Below are 17,500 nucleotides of genomic sequence, written 5' to 3' on the forward strand. Positions count from 1 at the left end.
TAATGTATGTGTGTAGGGGGGGGGGTTAGTGTATGTGTGTAGGGGGGGGTTAGTGTATGTGTGTAGGGGGGGGGGGGTTAGTGTATCTGTGTAGGGGGGGGTTAGTGTATGTGTGTAGGGGGGGGTTAGTGTATCTGTGTAGGGGGGGGTTAGTGTATGTGTGTGTTATTTCTTACATGATTTGTTCAGGAGGTTTCTAGTACATCCCAGGAGGTTTCTAGTACATCCCAGGAGGTTTCTAGTACATCCCAGGAGGTTTCTAGTACATCCCAGGAGGTTTCTAGTACATCCCAGGAGGTTTCTAGTACATCCCAGTAGGTTTCTAGTACATCCCATGAGGTTTCTAGTACATCCCAGGAGGTTTCTAGTACATCCCATGAGGTTTCTAGTACATCCCAGGAGGTTTCTAGTACATCCCAGGAGGTTTCTAGTACATCCCAGGTGATACTCCAAAATGTTGTTGCCGGAGAAGAGGAAGGAGGAGTGGAGAAGTGGGATCTTAGTCAGGACTCGCTCACTGACGTTGACTGGACAATGAAGTAGACCAGCTCGGAGCGAGGATCTCCTTCAGTCAGGGACTGTAACATACTCTGTTTTTACGGAATCATGACTCTCTCTCCTGATATATTGTCCCCGTCCATAAAACCAGTAGGGTTCTCCGTCCATCGCTCGGACAGGAACAAAGAACTCTCCGGAAACAAAGAGGTGGAGGGATGAACAACTCATGGTGTCAAGTCCTTCTGTTCTCCCGATCTGAATACCTCACCGAGATAGTTTTCTTTGGTTATAGTCACAGCCGTGTACATTCCCCCACAAGCTGACACCGCGACGGCGGAACTACACTGGACTTTTTTGCAAACTGGAAACCGCATATTCTGAGGCCGCATTTATTGTAGCTGGGGGACTTTAATAAAGGAAATCTGAAACTTCTCCGGAAACTTCTATCAACACATCCTTTGCTACTCGCGGCAAGAGCGTTCTTGACCATTGCTACTTTCCCCTTTGGGACGGCTACAAGGCCCTCCCCCGCCTTCCCTTTTCGGGAAATCTGACCACGCCTCTATCCTGGTCCTCCCCACCTATAGGGCAGAAACTTAAGCAGGAAGCACCCTTGGTAAGGACTGTTCAACGTTTGTGTGATCAGTCGGAATCTATACTTCAAGATTGTTTTGATCAAACGGACTGGGATATGTTCCGGGTTGCCTCTGGGAATAATATTGACGTATAGACGGACTCGGTGACTGGGTTCGTCAGGGGACGTTGTTCCTACTGTAACGATTAGAACTTATCCAAACCAGAAACGCTGGATAGATGGCAGCATTCGCGCAAAAAAAACGGAAAAGCACGAACCACCGCATTTAACCACGGCAAGCTGACTGGGAACATGGACGTGTACAAACATACTGTCGTGTTCAGTAAAGGCGTGAGGATTGGAAAAGTGAGTTTTGTATGAGTTGTTAACATGTTGCTTTGAAGTAAATATGTTTAGTTTAATTGCACAACAAGCCTCCGTGCATTTGTGACACAGACCAACTATGACCTCCGTAAGGCAATCAAAGTGGAAAAACGTCAGGATAAAGACAAAGTGGTGTCTTAATTCAACGGCTCAAACATGTGGCAGGGACTCCAGACAATCACGGATGTTAGTGCCAACAGATATTGTATTTTAATTCTGCAATTGTGAATTTTTATTAGGATATTGATTTAGAATGTCATATTTGTTTATTTGTAATGCACAACTTTAATCAGTGAATTCATAAATTGAACTTGTATTTCATGATTTGAATCAGAAATTTATTGCATTCAGTTTTAAAATACAATTTCAATTTAATTGAATATTCAAGTTCAATATTCCGTTTCAAAATGGTAGATATTGCGTTCATTTTCTGTGTATCAAGTTTTACAGACTATCATTTAAACTTGATCAAAAGTTTCATTTATTCAACTTCTAAGATGCATTCAGATTCAGTTTTCAAATTCAGTTCTCTAAATTCAGATTCAAAACCAGAGGCAACATTCTGGTACTTAGCCAGCCATGAAAGGTAAGAGGAGAACCAATTAGTGATGGGCATTCCGAGTATTTTCAGTGAGCCGGTTCATTTGGCTCCATTCACGTAAAAGAGACTGCTCATTTGGCTCTTCGTTCAAAATGCTAAAAAAATCTACCTTGAACCATGAAAAAATTTGCAAATTTCCTATGTAAATCCCAAAAGGTAGGCTACCATTATTATGTCAGATCGTGAAATGCACATTCAAATATATTTTTACCAAATTATTAGATTTGTAACTTAATCTGCAGAAACATAATTATAATAGCTTCATAGGAAGAAAATAAATTCAACATGCCACAGTGGCTTCAGAAACCGCCAGAAGTTTGATTCTATCTGTTCTCCTCTACCTTTCCTGGCTGGCGAAGTACCAGGATGTTGTCTCTGGTTTTGAATCTGAATTTAAAAACTGAATCTGAATGCATCTGAGAAGTTGAATATATGAAACTTTTATTAACTTGAAATTACAGTTTGTAATTGATACAGAGACAATGAATGCAATATGTACCATATTGAAAATAAAAATATACATATGGAATTTGAATATTCAATTAAATGTAAATGTAATTTAAAAACTGAATACAATATTAATTCAATTCAGTTTCAAATCATGAAATACAAGTTCAATTTATTAATTAAATGATTCAATTTGTGCATTAAACATAAAAAAATATTACATTAAAATTCTATATCCTAATGCAAATTCAAAATGATACAATTCAAATACAATTTCTGTTGGCACTGAAATCCCTCCATACAGCCACATCTCGGACACCGACCCCTTCCGGACAAGCTAAACACCTTCACCCGCTTTGAGGAAAACAACACTGAGCTGCCGACGTGGGCCCCCGCCACTTATGACGTTTAAGCGCGTTAACCCTCGCACGGCATCCCAAGCCGTGTCCTCAGAGCATGCGCAGATCATCTGGCTGGAGTGTTTACAGACATATTCAATCTCTCACTATCCCAGTCTGTTGTCCCCACTTGCTTCAAGATGTCCACCATTGTCCCTGTACCCAAGAAAGCAAAGGTAACTGAACTAAATTACTATCGCCCCGTAGCACTTGCTTCTGTCATCATGAAGTGCTTTGAGAAGCTAGTTCAGGACCATATCACCTCTATCTTACCTAAGAATAGAAAAGCCCCCTTTACTAGCTCAAATAGCCGACCAATTAGCCTGTTACCAGTAAACTATTGAAAAAAATGGTGTTTGACCAGATCAGGCCCTAGTTTTGTCTCACGGAGACAACTGTTCAGTAGTGTGGTCAGGTGCCATAAGGAGGGACGTGAGAAAATTACAGTTGTCTCAGAACAGGGCAGCACAGCTGGCCCTTAAATGTACACGGAGAGCTAACATTGATGACATGCATGTCAGTCTCTCCTGGCTTAGAGTGGAAGAGAGATTGACGTCATCACTGCTTGTTTTTGTGAGAGGTGTCGACAAGCTGAATGTACCGAGCTGGTTTTTTGGTATGCTGGCACACAGCTCGGACACCCATGCATACCCCACAAGACATGCCACCAGAGGTCTCTTCACAGTCCCCAAGTCCAGAACAGACTATGGGAGGCGCACAGTACTACATAGAGCCATGACTACATGGAACTCTATTCCACATCAGGTAACTCAGTCAAGCAGTAAAATCAGATTTAAAAAACAGCTAAAACTACACCTTATGGAACAGCGCGGACTGTGAAGAGACACACAGCATTCGCAAACACATGCTAACACACGCACTCTACACACACACATTTTAATATAGTTATTTTGCTGTATTATTGATTTTGTATTGTAAATATGTTATGGTAGAGTAGTGTCTAATAAGGTGTTGTGTTATGTATTGTTTTATTGTATACAAATTGTGGTTGGACCCCAGGAAGAGTAGCTACTGCCTAATAGGGATCTGTAAAAAATACAAATCTTACCCGACACCCTGGACCCACTACAATTTGCATACCGCCCCAACAGATCCACGGCCGACGCAATCTCCATCGGACTGCACACTGCCCTATCCCACCTGGACAAGACGTAAACCTATGTAAGAATGCTGTCGATCGACTACAGCTCAGCCTTCATCACCATAGTGCCCTCCAAGCTCATCACTATGCTCAGTTGCCTGGGTCTGAACCCTTCTCTGTGCAACTGGGTCCTGGACTTCGTGACGGGTTGACCCAAAGGGTTGACGGTAAGCAACAACACCTCCACCACGCTGATCCTCAACACAGGGGCCCCACAGGGGTGCGTGCTCAGCCCCCTCCTGTACCCCCTGTTCACCCATGGCTGCGAAGCCACGCACGCCTCCAACTCAGTTTAGTTATGATGAGACAGCCTACAGGGAGGAGGTGAGTGCCAGGAAAATAACCTCTCAATCAATGTCAACAAAATTAAGAAGTTTATCATGGACTACAGGAGATAGCAGAGAGAACACGCCCCCCATCCACATCGACGGGGCCGCAGTGGGGAGGGTCAAAAGCGTTCCTCGGCGTGCACATCACTGACGACCTGAAATGGTCCCTTCACACAGACAGTGTGGTGAAGACGGCACAACAGCGCCTCTTCAACCTCAGGAGGCTGAAGAAATTTGGCTTGGCCCCTAAAACCCTCATGAACTTCTACAGATGCACCATTGAGAGCATCCTGTCGGGCTGTATCACCGCCTGGTACGGCAACTGCACCGTCCGCAACCGCAGGGCTCTCCAGAGGGTGGTGCGGTCAGCTCAACGCATCACCGGGGGCAAACTACCCGCCCTCCAGGACACCTACAGCACACAGTGTCACTGGAAGGCCAAGAAGATCATCAAGGACCTCAGCCACCCGAGCCACGTCCTGTTCACCCCATTATCATCCAGAAGGCGGAGACAGTACAGGTGCATCAAATTTGGGACCTAGAGACTGAGAAACAGCTTCTATCTCCAGGCCATCAGACTGTTAAATAGTCACCAATAGCCGGCAACCACCCGGTTCTCTACCCTGCACCTTAGAGACCGCTGCCTTATGTACACAGAGTCATTGAACACTGGGCACTTTAATAATTTTTACATACGGTTTTACCCACTTGATATGTATATACTGTATTCTAGTCATGGTTCATCCTATATAACTACTGCCGTCCACTCCATATGTATATACTGTATTCTAGTCATGGTTCATCCTATATAACTACTGCCGTCCACTCCATATGTATATACTGTATTCTAGTCATGGTTCATCCTATATAACTACTGCCGTCCACTTCATATGTATATACTGTATTCTAGTCATGGTTCATCCTATATAACTACTGCTGTCCACTTCATATGTATATACTGTATTCTAGTCATGGTTCATCCTATATAACTACTGCTGTCCACACCTTTTCTATTCATATACTGTCCATACTGTCTATACACACCATTCACATACAGTACCAGTCAAAAGGTTGGACACACCTACTCATTCCAGGGTTTTTCTTTATTTTTACTATTTTCTACATTGTAGAATAATAGTGAAGACATCACAACTATGAAATAACACATATGGAATCATGTAGTAACCAAAAAAGTGTTAAACAAATCAAAATATATTTTATATTTTATATTCTTCAAATAGCCACCCTTTGCCTTGATGACAGCTCTGCACACTTTATTATGTACTGGATTCTGGAAATAGCTCACTGTAATATATCTACTGCTGTACATATCACTCCTAGTATATCTTGTGTAAATTCATCCGGTGTAGATACGTATAGATTGCATTTGGATTACTGTTACAGTGCTATTGGTGTTGTTAATTGGATTACTGTTACAGCGCTATTGGGGTTGTTAATTGGATTACTGTTACAGCGCTATTGGGGTTGTTAATTGGATTACTGTTACAGTGTTATTGGGGTTGTTAATTGGATTACTGTTACAGTGTTATTGGGGTTGTTAATTGGATTACTGTTACAGTTTTATTGGGGTTGTTAATTGGATTACTGTTACAGCGCTATTGGGGTTGTTAATTGGATTACTGTTACAGTGTTATTGGGGTTGTTAATTGGATTACTGTTACAGTGTTATTGGGGTTGATAATTGGATTACTGTTACAGTGTTATTGGGGTTGTTAATTGGATTACTGTTACAATGCTATTGGGGTTGTTAATTGGATTACTGTTACAGTGTTATTGGGGTTGTTAATTGGATTACTGTTACAGTGTTATTGGGGTTGTTAATTGGATTACTGTTACAATGCTATTGGGGTTGTTAATTGGATTACTGTTACATTGTTATTGGGGTTGTTAATTTGATTACTGTTACAGTGTTATTGGGGTTGTTAATTGGATTACTGTTACAGTGTTATTGGGGTTGTTAATTGGATTACTGTTACAGTGTTATTGGGGTTGTTAATTGGATTACTGTTACATTGTTATTGGGGTTGTTAATTGGATTACTGTTACATTGTTATTGGGGTTGTTAATTGGATTACTGTTACAGTGTTATTGGGGTTGTTAATTGGATTACTGTTACAGCGCTATTGGGGTTGTTAATTGGATTACTGTTACAGTGTTATTGGGGTTGTTAATTGGATTACTGTTACAGTGTTATTGGGGTTGTTAATTGGATTACTGTTACAGTGTTATTGGGGTTGTTAATTGGATTACTGTTACAATGCTATTGGGGTTGTTAATTGGATTACTGTTACAATGCTATTGGGGTTGTTAATTGGATTACTGTTACATTGTTATTGGGGTTGTTAATTGGATTACTGTTACAGTGTTATTGGGGTTGTTAATTGGATTACTGTTACAGTGTTATTGGGGTTGTTAATTGGATTACTGTTACAGCGCTATTGGGGTTGTTAATTGGATTACTGTTACAGTGCTATTGGGGTTGTTAATTGGATTACTGTTACATTGTTATTGGGTTGTTAATTAGATTCATTCCGACATTTCTTGATTTCTTGTTGTTCTGTTTGTAGTTTTTTAAAGTGATTATTTCCCTACCTGTTAGACATTTTACTGCATTGTTAGGAGCTAGAAGCATAAGCATTTCGCTGCACCCGCTATAACATCTGCTAAACTGTGTATGTGACCAATAAACTTTTATTTGAATTGATTTGATTAGTGTGTGTGTGTGTGTTGGGGGGGGGGGGGGGTTTATGTGTGTGTGTGTATAGGAGGATGTGGGTGTGTGGGAGTGTGAAATTAGTTACAGTTTTTCTCAATCGCGTACAAGCATTTTTGGGATCTGTGTTGAAACGTACTGTACCTATAGCTAGGTTAGCTGACAACGTCCCCAAAAGGATGGGCACACTTCAATGGGGCAGAAATCCATGTGTTGTTGTGCTTCCGGATGTCCAGATAGCTAAAAACAATTACAAGATGCTGCCATGTGGGGAATCGTACGTGGCTCGTTCTATCTTGTTCTTGACACCATGTCTTGTTTTGACTGATTTTCATGTCATTGCAAATATGGATACAATTCTCTAGCTAGCTAAGGATTTATTTGAAACATCAAGTGCTCATTGTGCAAAATGTATTTATGTTTTCAATAAACATGGAGACGAAGTATAGTTTACATGTCAACAGTCTAAACCAACCCTGTCTGTTTTACCACAGAGTAGCACACATATCGGTTCTGTTGCTAAACAACCAACCTGTCTATAGCAGAACTATAATGGAACAACAATGTTCAAATGCTTAAATGTATTTCCAGAATGTCTGATCATTTTCTTGCCTTTGTGTCACACCCTGGCTCTGGGACTCTATATGTTGAGCCAGGGTGTGTTCATTTCTGTTGTGTTTATTTCTATGTTGGCTAGAGTGACTCCCAATCAGAGGCAACGAGTGTCAGCTGTCGTTGGTTGTCTCTGATTGGGAGCCATATTTAAACTGTCTGTTTTCCCTTTGTGTTTGTGGGTTTTTGTTCCGTGTTGGTCATTGCTACCGTGGACTTCACGAGTCGTTTCTTGTTTTGTTGATTGTTGTCTATTATCACTAAAGATAATAAAGTTAACCATGTTCGTTCATCACGCTGCGCCTTGGTCTATTCAATACGACGATCGTGACAGAAAAACCCACCATGCAACGACCAAGCAGCGTGTCCAGGGGCAGCTCTTGGGCTGGACATGGGAGGAAGCGCCGGGAGAAGAGACGGTGGAGGCGCGCCGTAGAGAGGAGCAACGGCGTGATCAGGGTCGTCGTCGGGCGGTCGAGAGGCAACCCCAGAACATTTTTAGGGGGGGGCACACGGCATGGACGACGGGGCTGACGGAGGCAAAAAAGGGGCGGATTCTGGAGGCCACCAGGTTACGGATACACCGCCCTGTACGTCCTGTGCGGATGCCTCACACAGAGTGTGTGAGGGTAGGCATTCAGCCAGGACGGGTTGTGGCCGCTCTTCACTCCAGGGCTCCTATCTGTCTCCACAGCCCGGTTCGGCCTGTCCCTGCTCCATGCACCAAGCCTACGGTGTGCGTCGCCAGCCCGGTTCGGCCTGTCCCTGCTCCACGCACCAAGCCTACGGTGTGCGTCGCCAGCCCAGTCCGACTAGTCCCTGCTCCACGCACCAAGCCTACAGTGTGCGTCGCCAGCCCGGTCCGGCCTGTCCCTGCTCCACGCACCAAGCCTACGGTGTGCGTCGCCAGCCCAGTCCGGCCAGTCCCTGCTCCACGCACCAAGCCTACGGTGTGCGTCGACAGCCCAGCCCGGCCTGTCCCTGCTCCACGCACCAAGTATACGGTGCGCGTCGCCAGCCCGGCCCGGCCTGTTCCTGCCACTCGCACCAAGTATACGGTGCGCGTCGCCAGCCCGGCCCGGCCTGTTCCTGCCACTCGCACCAAGTATACGGTGCGCGTCACCAGCCCGGCCCGGCCTGTTCCTGCCACTCGCACCAAGTATACGGTGCGCGTCGCCAGCCCGGCCCGGCCTGTTCCTGCCACTCGCACCAAGTATACGGTGCGCGTCGCCAGCCCGGCCCGGCCTGTTCCTGCCACTCGCACCAAGTATACGGTGCGCGTCACCAGCCCGGCCCGGCCTGTTCCTGCCACTCGCACCAAGTATACGGTGCGCGTCGCCAGCCCGGCCCGGCCTGTTCCTGCCACTCGCACCAAGTATACGGTGCGCGTCGCCAGCCCGGCCCGGCCTGTTCCTGCCACTCGCACCAAGCCAGGGGTGCGAGTCGTCAGCCTGGTAAGGCCCGTCCCTCCTCCACGCACCAAGCCAGGGGTGCGAGTCGTCAGCCTGGTAAGGCCCGTTCCTCCTCCACGCACCAAGCCAGGGGTGCGCGTCGTCAGCCTGGTAAGGCCCGTTCCTCCTCCACGCACCAAGCCAGGGGTGCGCGTCGTCAGTCCAGCACAACCCGTGCCTGGGTCACCGGTGCCTGGGAAGGTACCGGTCAACTGCTCCAATACGGAGCTGAAGCTAACCGCTCCTGCTACGTCCAGTTCAGCTCCAGCCAGCGGGGCCAGACTGGACCAGGGGCGCTATGGGGGGTTTATTGGAGGGTGGGTGGCAAGGCCGGAGCCAGAACCGCCGCCGAGGAGGTATGCCCACCCAGCCCTCCCCTGTTTTGTTCAAGTTGAGGCGCGGTCGCAGTCCGCGCCTTTAGGGGGGGGTACTGTCACACCCTGGCTCTGGGACTCTATATGTTGAGCCAGGGTGTGTTCATTTCTGTTGTGTTTATTTCTATGTTGGCTAGAGTGACTCCCAATCAGAGGCAACGAGTGTCAGCTGTCGTTGGTTGTCTCTGATTGGGAGCCATATTTAAACTGTCTGTTTTCCCTTTGTGTTTGTGGGTTTTTGTTCCGTGTTGGTCATTGCTACCGTGGACTTCACGAGTCGTTTCTTGTTTTGTTGATTGTTGTCTATTATCACTAAAGATAATAAAGTTAACCATGTTCGTTCATCACGCTGCGCCTTGGTGTCAAGGGCTGAGGTGTATGGTGTGTGGAAGTCAGGCGCAGGAAGCTAGTCCAACAAAGTTTACTGAAGTAATCCAAATGGCAAAATACAGAGAACGGCCTCAACAACAAACAGAGGCGAGTAAATACGCAAACAGTGCGTAAAACAAAATGACACGAAAACAGGAACAAAACACGCAGCACAACGGACAGGCAAAAAACAACACACAATCTAGCCTAAGCAAAACAAGGAACTTATAGGACAAGCAATCAACACACAAATGGACACAGGTGTAAAAGACAGACGAAAGCAATCACACCAAGAAACATAGAGCGGTGGCAGCTAGTACTCCGGGGACGGCGAACGCCGAAGCCTGCCCGAACCAGGAGGAGGAGCAGTCTCGGCAGAATCCGTGACACTTGGTCTATTCAATACGACGATCGTGACACTTTGTAACTGGATTGAATATCTTAGACCCCCCCCCCTGCCCCTTTGCAAAACTTTAAATACAACTGTCATCAGTGAATGCAAAATTCAATAGTTTTTTTTTCCCCCCCACAGAATATTAACACATTGTTTTCATCAGTGTGTGCAATCAGTAAATATAGGGAAAGATCTAGGCCAAAATGTGTATGATTTTTTTTACAATATTGAGGATATGCAGAGATGCAGAGAACTTCTAAGTAACTTTGGGTTACTTTGTGACCTTCCACTATAAAACATTGCTTTGGTGTGGATTGAGGCCTATGCATTTATATCAGTTGTGTTCCACCATTGAATTCACCCTTGCCTTATTTCTGTTGTGGATAGTGTTTCTGTGCACCAATGGAAAGTCTACAAAAACTATGAGCACGCCAACCTTTGTGTTGAATACATTCAATTGGATTGTGATGATACCGATGAATGAATCCTGCACACAATAACCAAATGTTAATTTTTTTAATATATTTTTTAAATCAGGAATAATATTAAATTTAATGTGTATGAAGTTGTTTGGTGAAATATATAAAATAAATAAATAAAAGGAGAGTCATTATTCTGATTTATTCTGATTTATTCTGATTTACTCTGCACCTTTTTGATATTTGTATTTCCAATTTTGATCATCATGATTTAGTTACTGCAAAGAAATGTTATTGATCTACTGGGAATTGAAAAGACAGACTGACTTTCTGCTTCGACTCAATAAACAACTATGGTTGTGTTAATCTTTTTTGCAGACACCTGTGTTCGTTTTGTTAAAGTAGTTATCATTTTGACGGTATAATATAGTTTTGATGATTTTTTTTCTTTGAGAAGGAAACTACATTTTTTAAAAATGCATTAACTTTTTTTTTTTGCAAAAGGCCACAGAGTCTGTGTATTGTGGACTTTTGAAAATCAACAACATTGTTATGGAAAATCCTTGTGTGTGATTGAGAAAAACAGTAAGTAACAGTAAGGGGTGAACCCTAACACCCACTTCAGTCAAATTTCAACTGTCTCCCATTGACATCAATGCATGAAGAATACTCCCATAGACACTCTAGTAATAACTCTACTGCCTCTTCCTGTACCTCTCCAGGTGTCTGTAGCGGATGTGAATGACAACCCTCCGCGGTTCGAGAGGGAATTTTACCGGGGCGCGGTCAGAGAGAGTGACCCGCCAGGAGAGGTGGTGTCTGTCCTCAGCACCAAGGACGGAGACACCTCGGATCAAAACAAACTGGTCAGCTACCACATCACAGGTTAGTATATCAGCTGGTTAGTTAGTTAGTATGTTTGCTAGTTAGTTAGTTAACTAGCTAGTATGTTGGTTAGCTAGTATGTTGGTTAGTTAGTATGTTGGCTAGTTAGTTACCTAGTTAGTTATTTAGTTAGTTGGTTAGTTGGTATGTTGGATAGTTAGTTAGTTAGTTAGAGGTAGCAAGCTAGTTAGTATGTTGGATATTTAGTATAGTATGTTGGTTAGTCCAACCGGCCTCACAACCGCAGACCACGTGTAACCACGCCAGCCCAGGACCTCCCCAGACCACGTGTAACCAAGTCAGCCCAGGACCTCCCCAGACCACGTGTAACCACGCCAGCCCAGGACCTCCCCAGACCACGTGTAACCAAGTCAGCCCAGGACCTCCCCAGACCAGGTGTAACCACGCCAGCCCAGGACCTCCACATCCGGCTTATTCACCTGCGGGGTCGTCTGAGACCAGCCACCCGGACAGCTGATGAAACTGTGGGTTTGCACAACCGAAGAATTTCTGCACAAACTGTTTGCTGTTGTGAACAGAGTGCCCTATGGTGGTGGTGGGGTTATGGTACGGGCAGGCATAAGCTACGGACAACAAACACAATTGCATTTTATCGATGGCGATTTGAATGCACAGAAATACCGTGACGAGATCCTGAGGCCCATTGTCGTGCCATTCATCCGCCGCCATCACCTCATGTTTCAGCATGATAATGCACGGCCCCATGTCACAAGGATCTGTACACAATTCCTGGAAGCTGAAAATGTCCCAGTTCTTCCATGGCCTGCATACTCACCAGACATGTCACCCATTGAGCATGTTTGGAATGCTCTGGATCGACGTGTACGACATCGTGTTCCAGTTCCCGCCAATATCCAGCAACTTGGCACAGCCATTGAAGAGGAGTGGGACAACATTCCACAGGCCACAATCAACAGCCTGATCAACTGTATGTGAAGGAGATGTGTCACGCTGCATGAGGCAAATGGTGGTCACACCAGATACTGACTGGTTTTCTGATCCACGCCCCTACTTTTTTTTAAATATCTGTGACCAACAGATGCATATCTGTATTCCCAGTCATGTGAAATCCATAGATTAGGGCCTAATGAATGCATTTCAATTGACTGATTTCCTTTTATGAACTGTAACTTAGTAAAATCTTTGTTGCATGTTGCGTTTATATTCTTGTTCAGTGTATGATAGTTAGTTAGTATGTTCGTTATCTAGTTAGTATATTGGTTAGTTAGTTAGCTATTTAGTATGTCATTGATTTACTATGTTGCTTAGTTAGCTAGTTAGTATGTTTGTTAGTTTGTATTTTGGATAGTTAGTGTGTTGGTTAGTTAGTTAGTTAGTTAGTTAGTTAGTTAGTTCGTTAGTGTGTTAGTTAGCTAGTTAATATGTTGGTTAGTATGTTGGTTAGTTAGCTTGTTTAGTATGTTGGTTAGTTAGTGTATGTTAGTTAGTCAGTTACCTAGTTAGTATTTGGTTAGTTAGTTACTTAGTTATTTAGTTAGTATGTTGGCTAGTTAGTTAGTTAGTTAGTTAGGTACCAAGTTAGTTAGTTAGTTAATCAGTACCAAGCACCAAGGACGATGGAGACAGCTGATTTTGTGTGTGTGTCTGTGTGAATGTCTAACCTCTCCTCTCACTACAGGTGGTAACCCAGGGGGAGTGTTCAGTATAGCTCTGGTCCAGGGTGAATGTCTAACCTCTCCTCTCACTACAGGTGGTAACCCAGGGGGAGTGTTCAGTATAGCTCTGGTCCAGGGTGAATGTCTAACCTCTCCTTGGGGGAGTGTTCAGTATAGCTCTGGTCCAGGGTGAATGTCTAACCTCTCCTCCCACTACAGGTGGTAACCCAGGGGGAGTGTTCAGTATAGCTCTGGTCCAGGGTGAATGTCTAACCTCTCCTCTCACTACAGGTGGTAACCCAGGGGGGGTGTTCAGGATAGCTCTGATCCAGGGTGAATGGACGGTGGTGGTGCGCGGTCAGCTGGACAGGGAAAAACAGGACTTCTATCTGCTCAACATCACCGCTAGCGACGGCCTCTACATCACCCGCACGGCTGTGGAGGTCACTGTGATGGACGCCAACGACAACACACCTGTCTGCAACCAGGTCAGCGGTCAGGGGTCGCAGTGTAGAACTAGAACAGATAGAAGGATGATGTAGGAGTAGGGGGAGACCTGCAGCAGGGGGTAGGGTAGGATGATGTAGGAGTAGGGGGAGACCTGCAGCAGGGGGTAGGGTAGGATGATGTAGGAGTAGGGGGAGACCTGCAACAGGGGGTAGGGTAGGATGATGTAGGAGTAGGGGGAGACCTGCAGCAGGGGGTAGGGTAGGATGATGTAGGAGTAGGGGGAGACCTGCAGCAGGGGGTAGGGTAGGATGATGTAGGAGTAGGGGGAGACCTGCAGCAGGGGGTAGGGTAGGATGATGTAGGAGTAGGGGGAGACCTGCAGCAGGGGGTAGGGTAGGATGATGTAGGAGTAGGGGGAGACCTGCAGCAGGGGGTAGGGTAGGATGATGTAGGAGTAGGGGGAGACATGTGGTAAGGGGAGTCAGTATACTGTAGGAGTAGGGGGAGACCTGCAGCAGGGGGTAGGGTAGGATGATGTAGGAGTAGGGGGAGACCTGCAGCAGGGGGTAGGGTAGGATGATGTAGGAGTAGGGGGAGACCTGCAGCAGAGGGTAGGGTAGGATGATGTAGGAGTAGGGGGAGACCTGCAGCAGGGGGTAGGGTAGGATGATGTAGGAGTAGGGGGAGACCTGCAGCAGGGGGTAGGGTAGGATGATGTAGGAGTAGGGGGAGACCTGCAGCAGGGGGTAGGGTAGGATGATGTAGGAGTAGGGGGAGACCTGCAGCAGGGGGTAGGGTAGGATGGTGTAGGAGTAGGGGGAGACCTGCAGCAGGGGGTAGGGTAGGATGATGTAGGAGTAGGGGGAGACATGTGGTAAGGGGAGTCAGTATACTGTAGGAGTAGGGGGAGACCTGCAGCAGGGGGTAGGGTAGGATGATGTAGGAGTAGGGGGAGACCTGCAGCAGGGGGTAGGGTAGGATGATGTAGGAGTAGGGGGAGACCTGCAGCAGAGGGTAGGGTAGGATGATGTAGGAGTAGGGGGAGACCTGCAGCAGGGGGTAGGGTAGGATGATGTAGGAGTAGGGGGAGACCTGCAGCAGGGGGTAGGGTAGGATGATGTAGGAGTAGGGGGAGACCTGCAGCAGGGGGTAGGGTAGGATGATGTAGGAGTAGGGGGAGACCTGCAGCAGGGGGTAGGGTAGGATGGTGTAGGAGTAGGGGGAGACCTGCAGCAGGGGGTAGGGTAGGATGATGTAGGAGTAGGGGGAGACCTGCAGCAGGGGGTAGGGTAGGATGATGTAGGAGTAGGGGGAGACCTGCAGCAGGGGGTAGGGTAGGATGATGTAGGAGTAGGGGGAGACCTGCAGCAGGGGGTAGGGTAGGATGATGTAGGAGTAGGGGGAGACATGTGGTAAGGGGAGTCAGTATACTGTAGGAGTAGGGGGAGACCTGCAGCAGGGGGTAGGGTAGGATGATGTAGGAGTAGGGGGAGACCTGCAGCAGGGGGTAGGGTAGGATGATGTAGGAGTAGGGGGAGACCTGCAGCAGAGGGTAGGGTAGGATGATGTAGGAGTAGGGGGAGACCTGCAGCAGGGGGTAGGGTAGGATGATGTAGGAGTAGGGGGAGACCTGCAGCAGGGGGTAGGGTAGGATGATGTAGGAGTAGGGGGAGACCTGCAGCAGGGGGTAGGGTAGGATGATGTAGGAGTAGGGGGAGACCTGCAGCAGGGGGTAGGGTAGGATGGTGTAGGAGTAGGGGGAGACCTGCAGCAGGGGGTAGGGTAGGATGATGTAGGAGTAGGGGGAGACATGTGGTAAGGGGAGTCAGTATACTGTAGGAGTAGGGGGAGACCTGCAGCAGGGGGTAGGGTAGGATGATGTAGGAGTAGGGGGAGACCTGCAGCAGGGGGTAGGGTAGGATGATGTAGGAGTAGGGGGAGACCTGCAGCAGAGGGTAGGGTAGGATGATGTAGGAGTAGGGGGAGACCTGCAGCAGGGGGTAGGGTAGGATGATGTAGGAGTAGGGGGAGACCTGCAGCAGGGGGTAGGGTAGGATGATGTAGGAGTAGGGGGAGACCTGCAGCAGGGGGTAGGGTAGGATGATGTAGGAGTAGGGGGAGACCTGCAGCAGGGGGTAGGGTAGGATGGTGTAGGAGTAGGGGGAGACCTGCAGCAGGGGGTAGGGTAGGATGATGTAGGAGTAGGGGGAGACCTGCAGCAGGGGGTAGGGTAGGATGATGTAGGAGTAGGGGGAGACCTGCAGCAGGGGGTAGGGTAGGATGATGTAGGAGTAGGGGGAGACCTGCAGCAGGGGGTAGGGTAGGATGATGTAGGAGTAGGGGGAGACATGTGGTAAGGGGAGTCAGTATACTGTAGGAGTAGGGGGAGACCTGCAGCAGGGGGTAGGGTAGGATGATGTAGGAGTAGGGGGAGACCTGCAGCAGGGGGTAGGGTAGGATGATGTAGGAGTAGGGGGAGACCTGCAGCAGGGGATAGGGTAGGATGATGTAGGAGTAGGGGGAGACCTGCTCCGTGTGTTAATGTGTTTGTGTGAGCCTGTCCGTGTGTTAATGTGTTGGTGTGAGCCTGTCCGTGTGTTAATGTGAGCCTGTCCGTGTGTTAATGTGTCTGTGTGAGCCTGTCCGTGTCCGTGTGTTAATGTGTTTGTGTGAGCCTGTCCGTGTGTTAATGTGTTGGTGTGAGCCTGTCCGTGTGTTAATGTGAGCCTGTCCGTGTGTTAATGTGTCTGTGTGAGCCTGTCCGTGTGTTAATGTGTCTGTGTGAGCCTGTCCGTGTGTTAATGTGTTTGTGTGAGCCTGTCCGTGTGTTAATGTGTTTGTGTGAGCCTGTCCGTGTGTTAATGTGTTGGTGTGAGCCTGTCCATGTCCGTGTGTTAATGTGTTTGTGTGATCCTGTCCGTGTCCGTGTGTTAATGTGTTTGTGTGAGCCTGTCCGTGTGTTAATGTGTTTGTGTGAGCCTGTCCGTGTGTTAATGTGTGAGCCTGTCCGTGTGTTAATGTGTTTGTGTGAGCCTGTCCGTGTCCGTGTGTTAATGTGTTTGTGTGAGCCTGTCCGTGTCTGTGTGTTAATGTGTTTGTGTGAGCCTGTCCGTGTGTTAATGTGTTTGTGTGAGCCTGTCCGTGTGTTAATGTGTTTGTGTGAGCCTGTCCGTGTTAATGTGTTGGTGTGAGCCTGTCCGTGTCCGTGTGTTAATGTGTTGGTGTGAGCCTGTCTGTGTGTTAATGTGTTTGTGTGAGCCTGTCTGTGTGTTAATGTGTTTGTGTGAGCCTGTCTGTGTGTTAATGTGTTTGTGTGAGCCTGTCCGTGTGTTAATGTGTTTGTGTGAGCCTGTCCGTGTGTTAATGTGTTTGTGTGAGCCTGTCCATGTGTTAATGTGTTTGTGTGAGCCTGTCCGTGTGTTAATGTGTGAGCCTGTCCGTGTGTTAATGTGTGAGCCTGTCCGTGTCCGTGTGTTAATGTGTTGGTGTGAGCCTGTCCGTGTTAATGTGTTTGTGTGAGCCTGTCCCTGTCTGTGTGTTAATGTGTTTGTGTGAGCCTGTCCGTGTGTTAATGTGTGAGCCTGTCCGTGTGTTAATGTGTTTGTGTGAGCCTGTCCGTGTCCGTGTGTTAATGTGTTTGTGTGAGCCTGTCCGTGTCCGTGTGTTAATGTGTTTGTGTGAGCCTGTCCGTGTCTGTGTGTTAATGTGTTTGTGTGAGCCTGTCCGTGTGTTAATGTGTTTGTGTGAGCCTGTCCGTGTGTTAATGTGTTTGTGTGAGCCTG

At 46.9% G+C, this 17,500-nt stretch overlaps 1 protein-coding gene across 1 annotated transcript in view; it reads left to right on the forward strand.

Moving 5' to 3' along the window:
• Nucleotides 1-11,468: 11,468 nt before the first annotated feature.
• The window catches only part of LOC311123598 (protocadherin Fat 3-like), a gene marked incomplete at both ends in the record, with an annotated part of 77,714 nt that continues 71,682 nt past the window's right edge, over nt 11,469-17,500 (forward strand). The window contains 2 exons of the mRNA XM_084197835.1: nt 11,469-11,631; nt 13,560-13,756. Coding sequence (XP_084053961.1) covers nt 11,469-11,631; nt 13,560-13,756 — 360 coding nt within the window. The remainder of the gene's footprint in view (nt 11,632-13,559; nt 13,757-17,500) is intronic.

Source organism: Coregonus lavaretus, assembly GCF_964263955.1.
Source record: "Coregonus lavaretus genome assembly, contig: HAP1_SCAFFOLD_400, whole genome shotgun sequence".
Taxonomy (NCBI): domain Eukaryota; kingdom Metazoa; phylum Chordata; class Actinopteri; order Salmoniformes; family Salmonidae; genus Coregonus; species Coregonus lavaretus.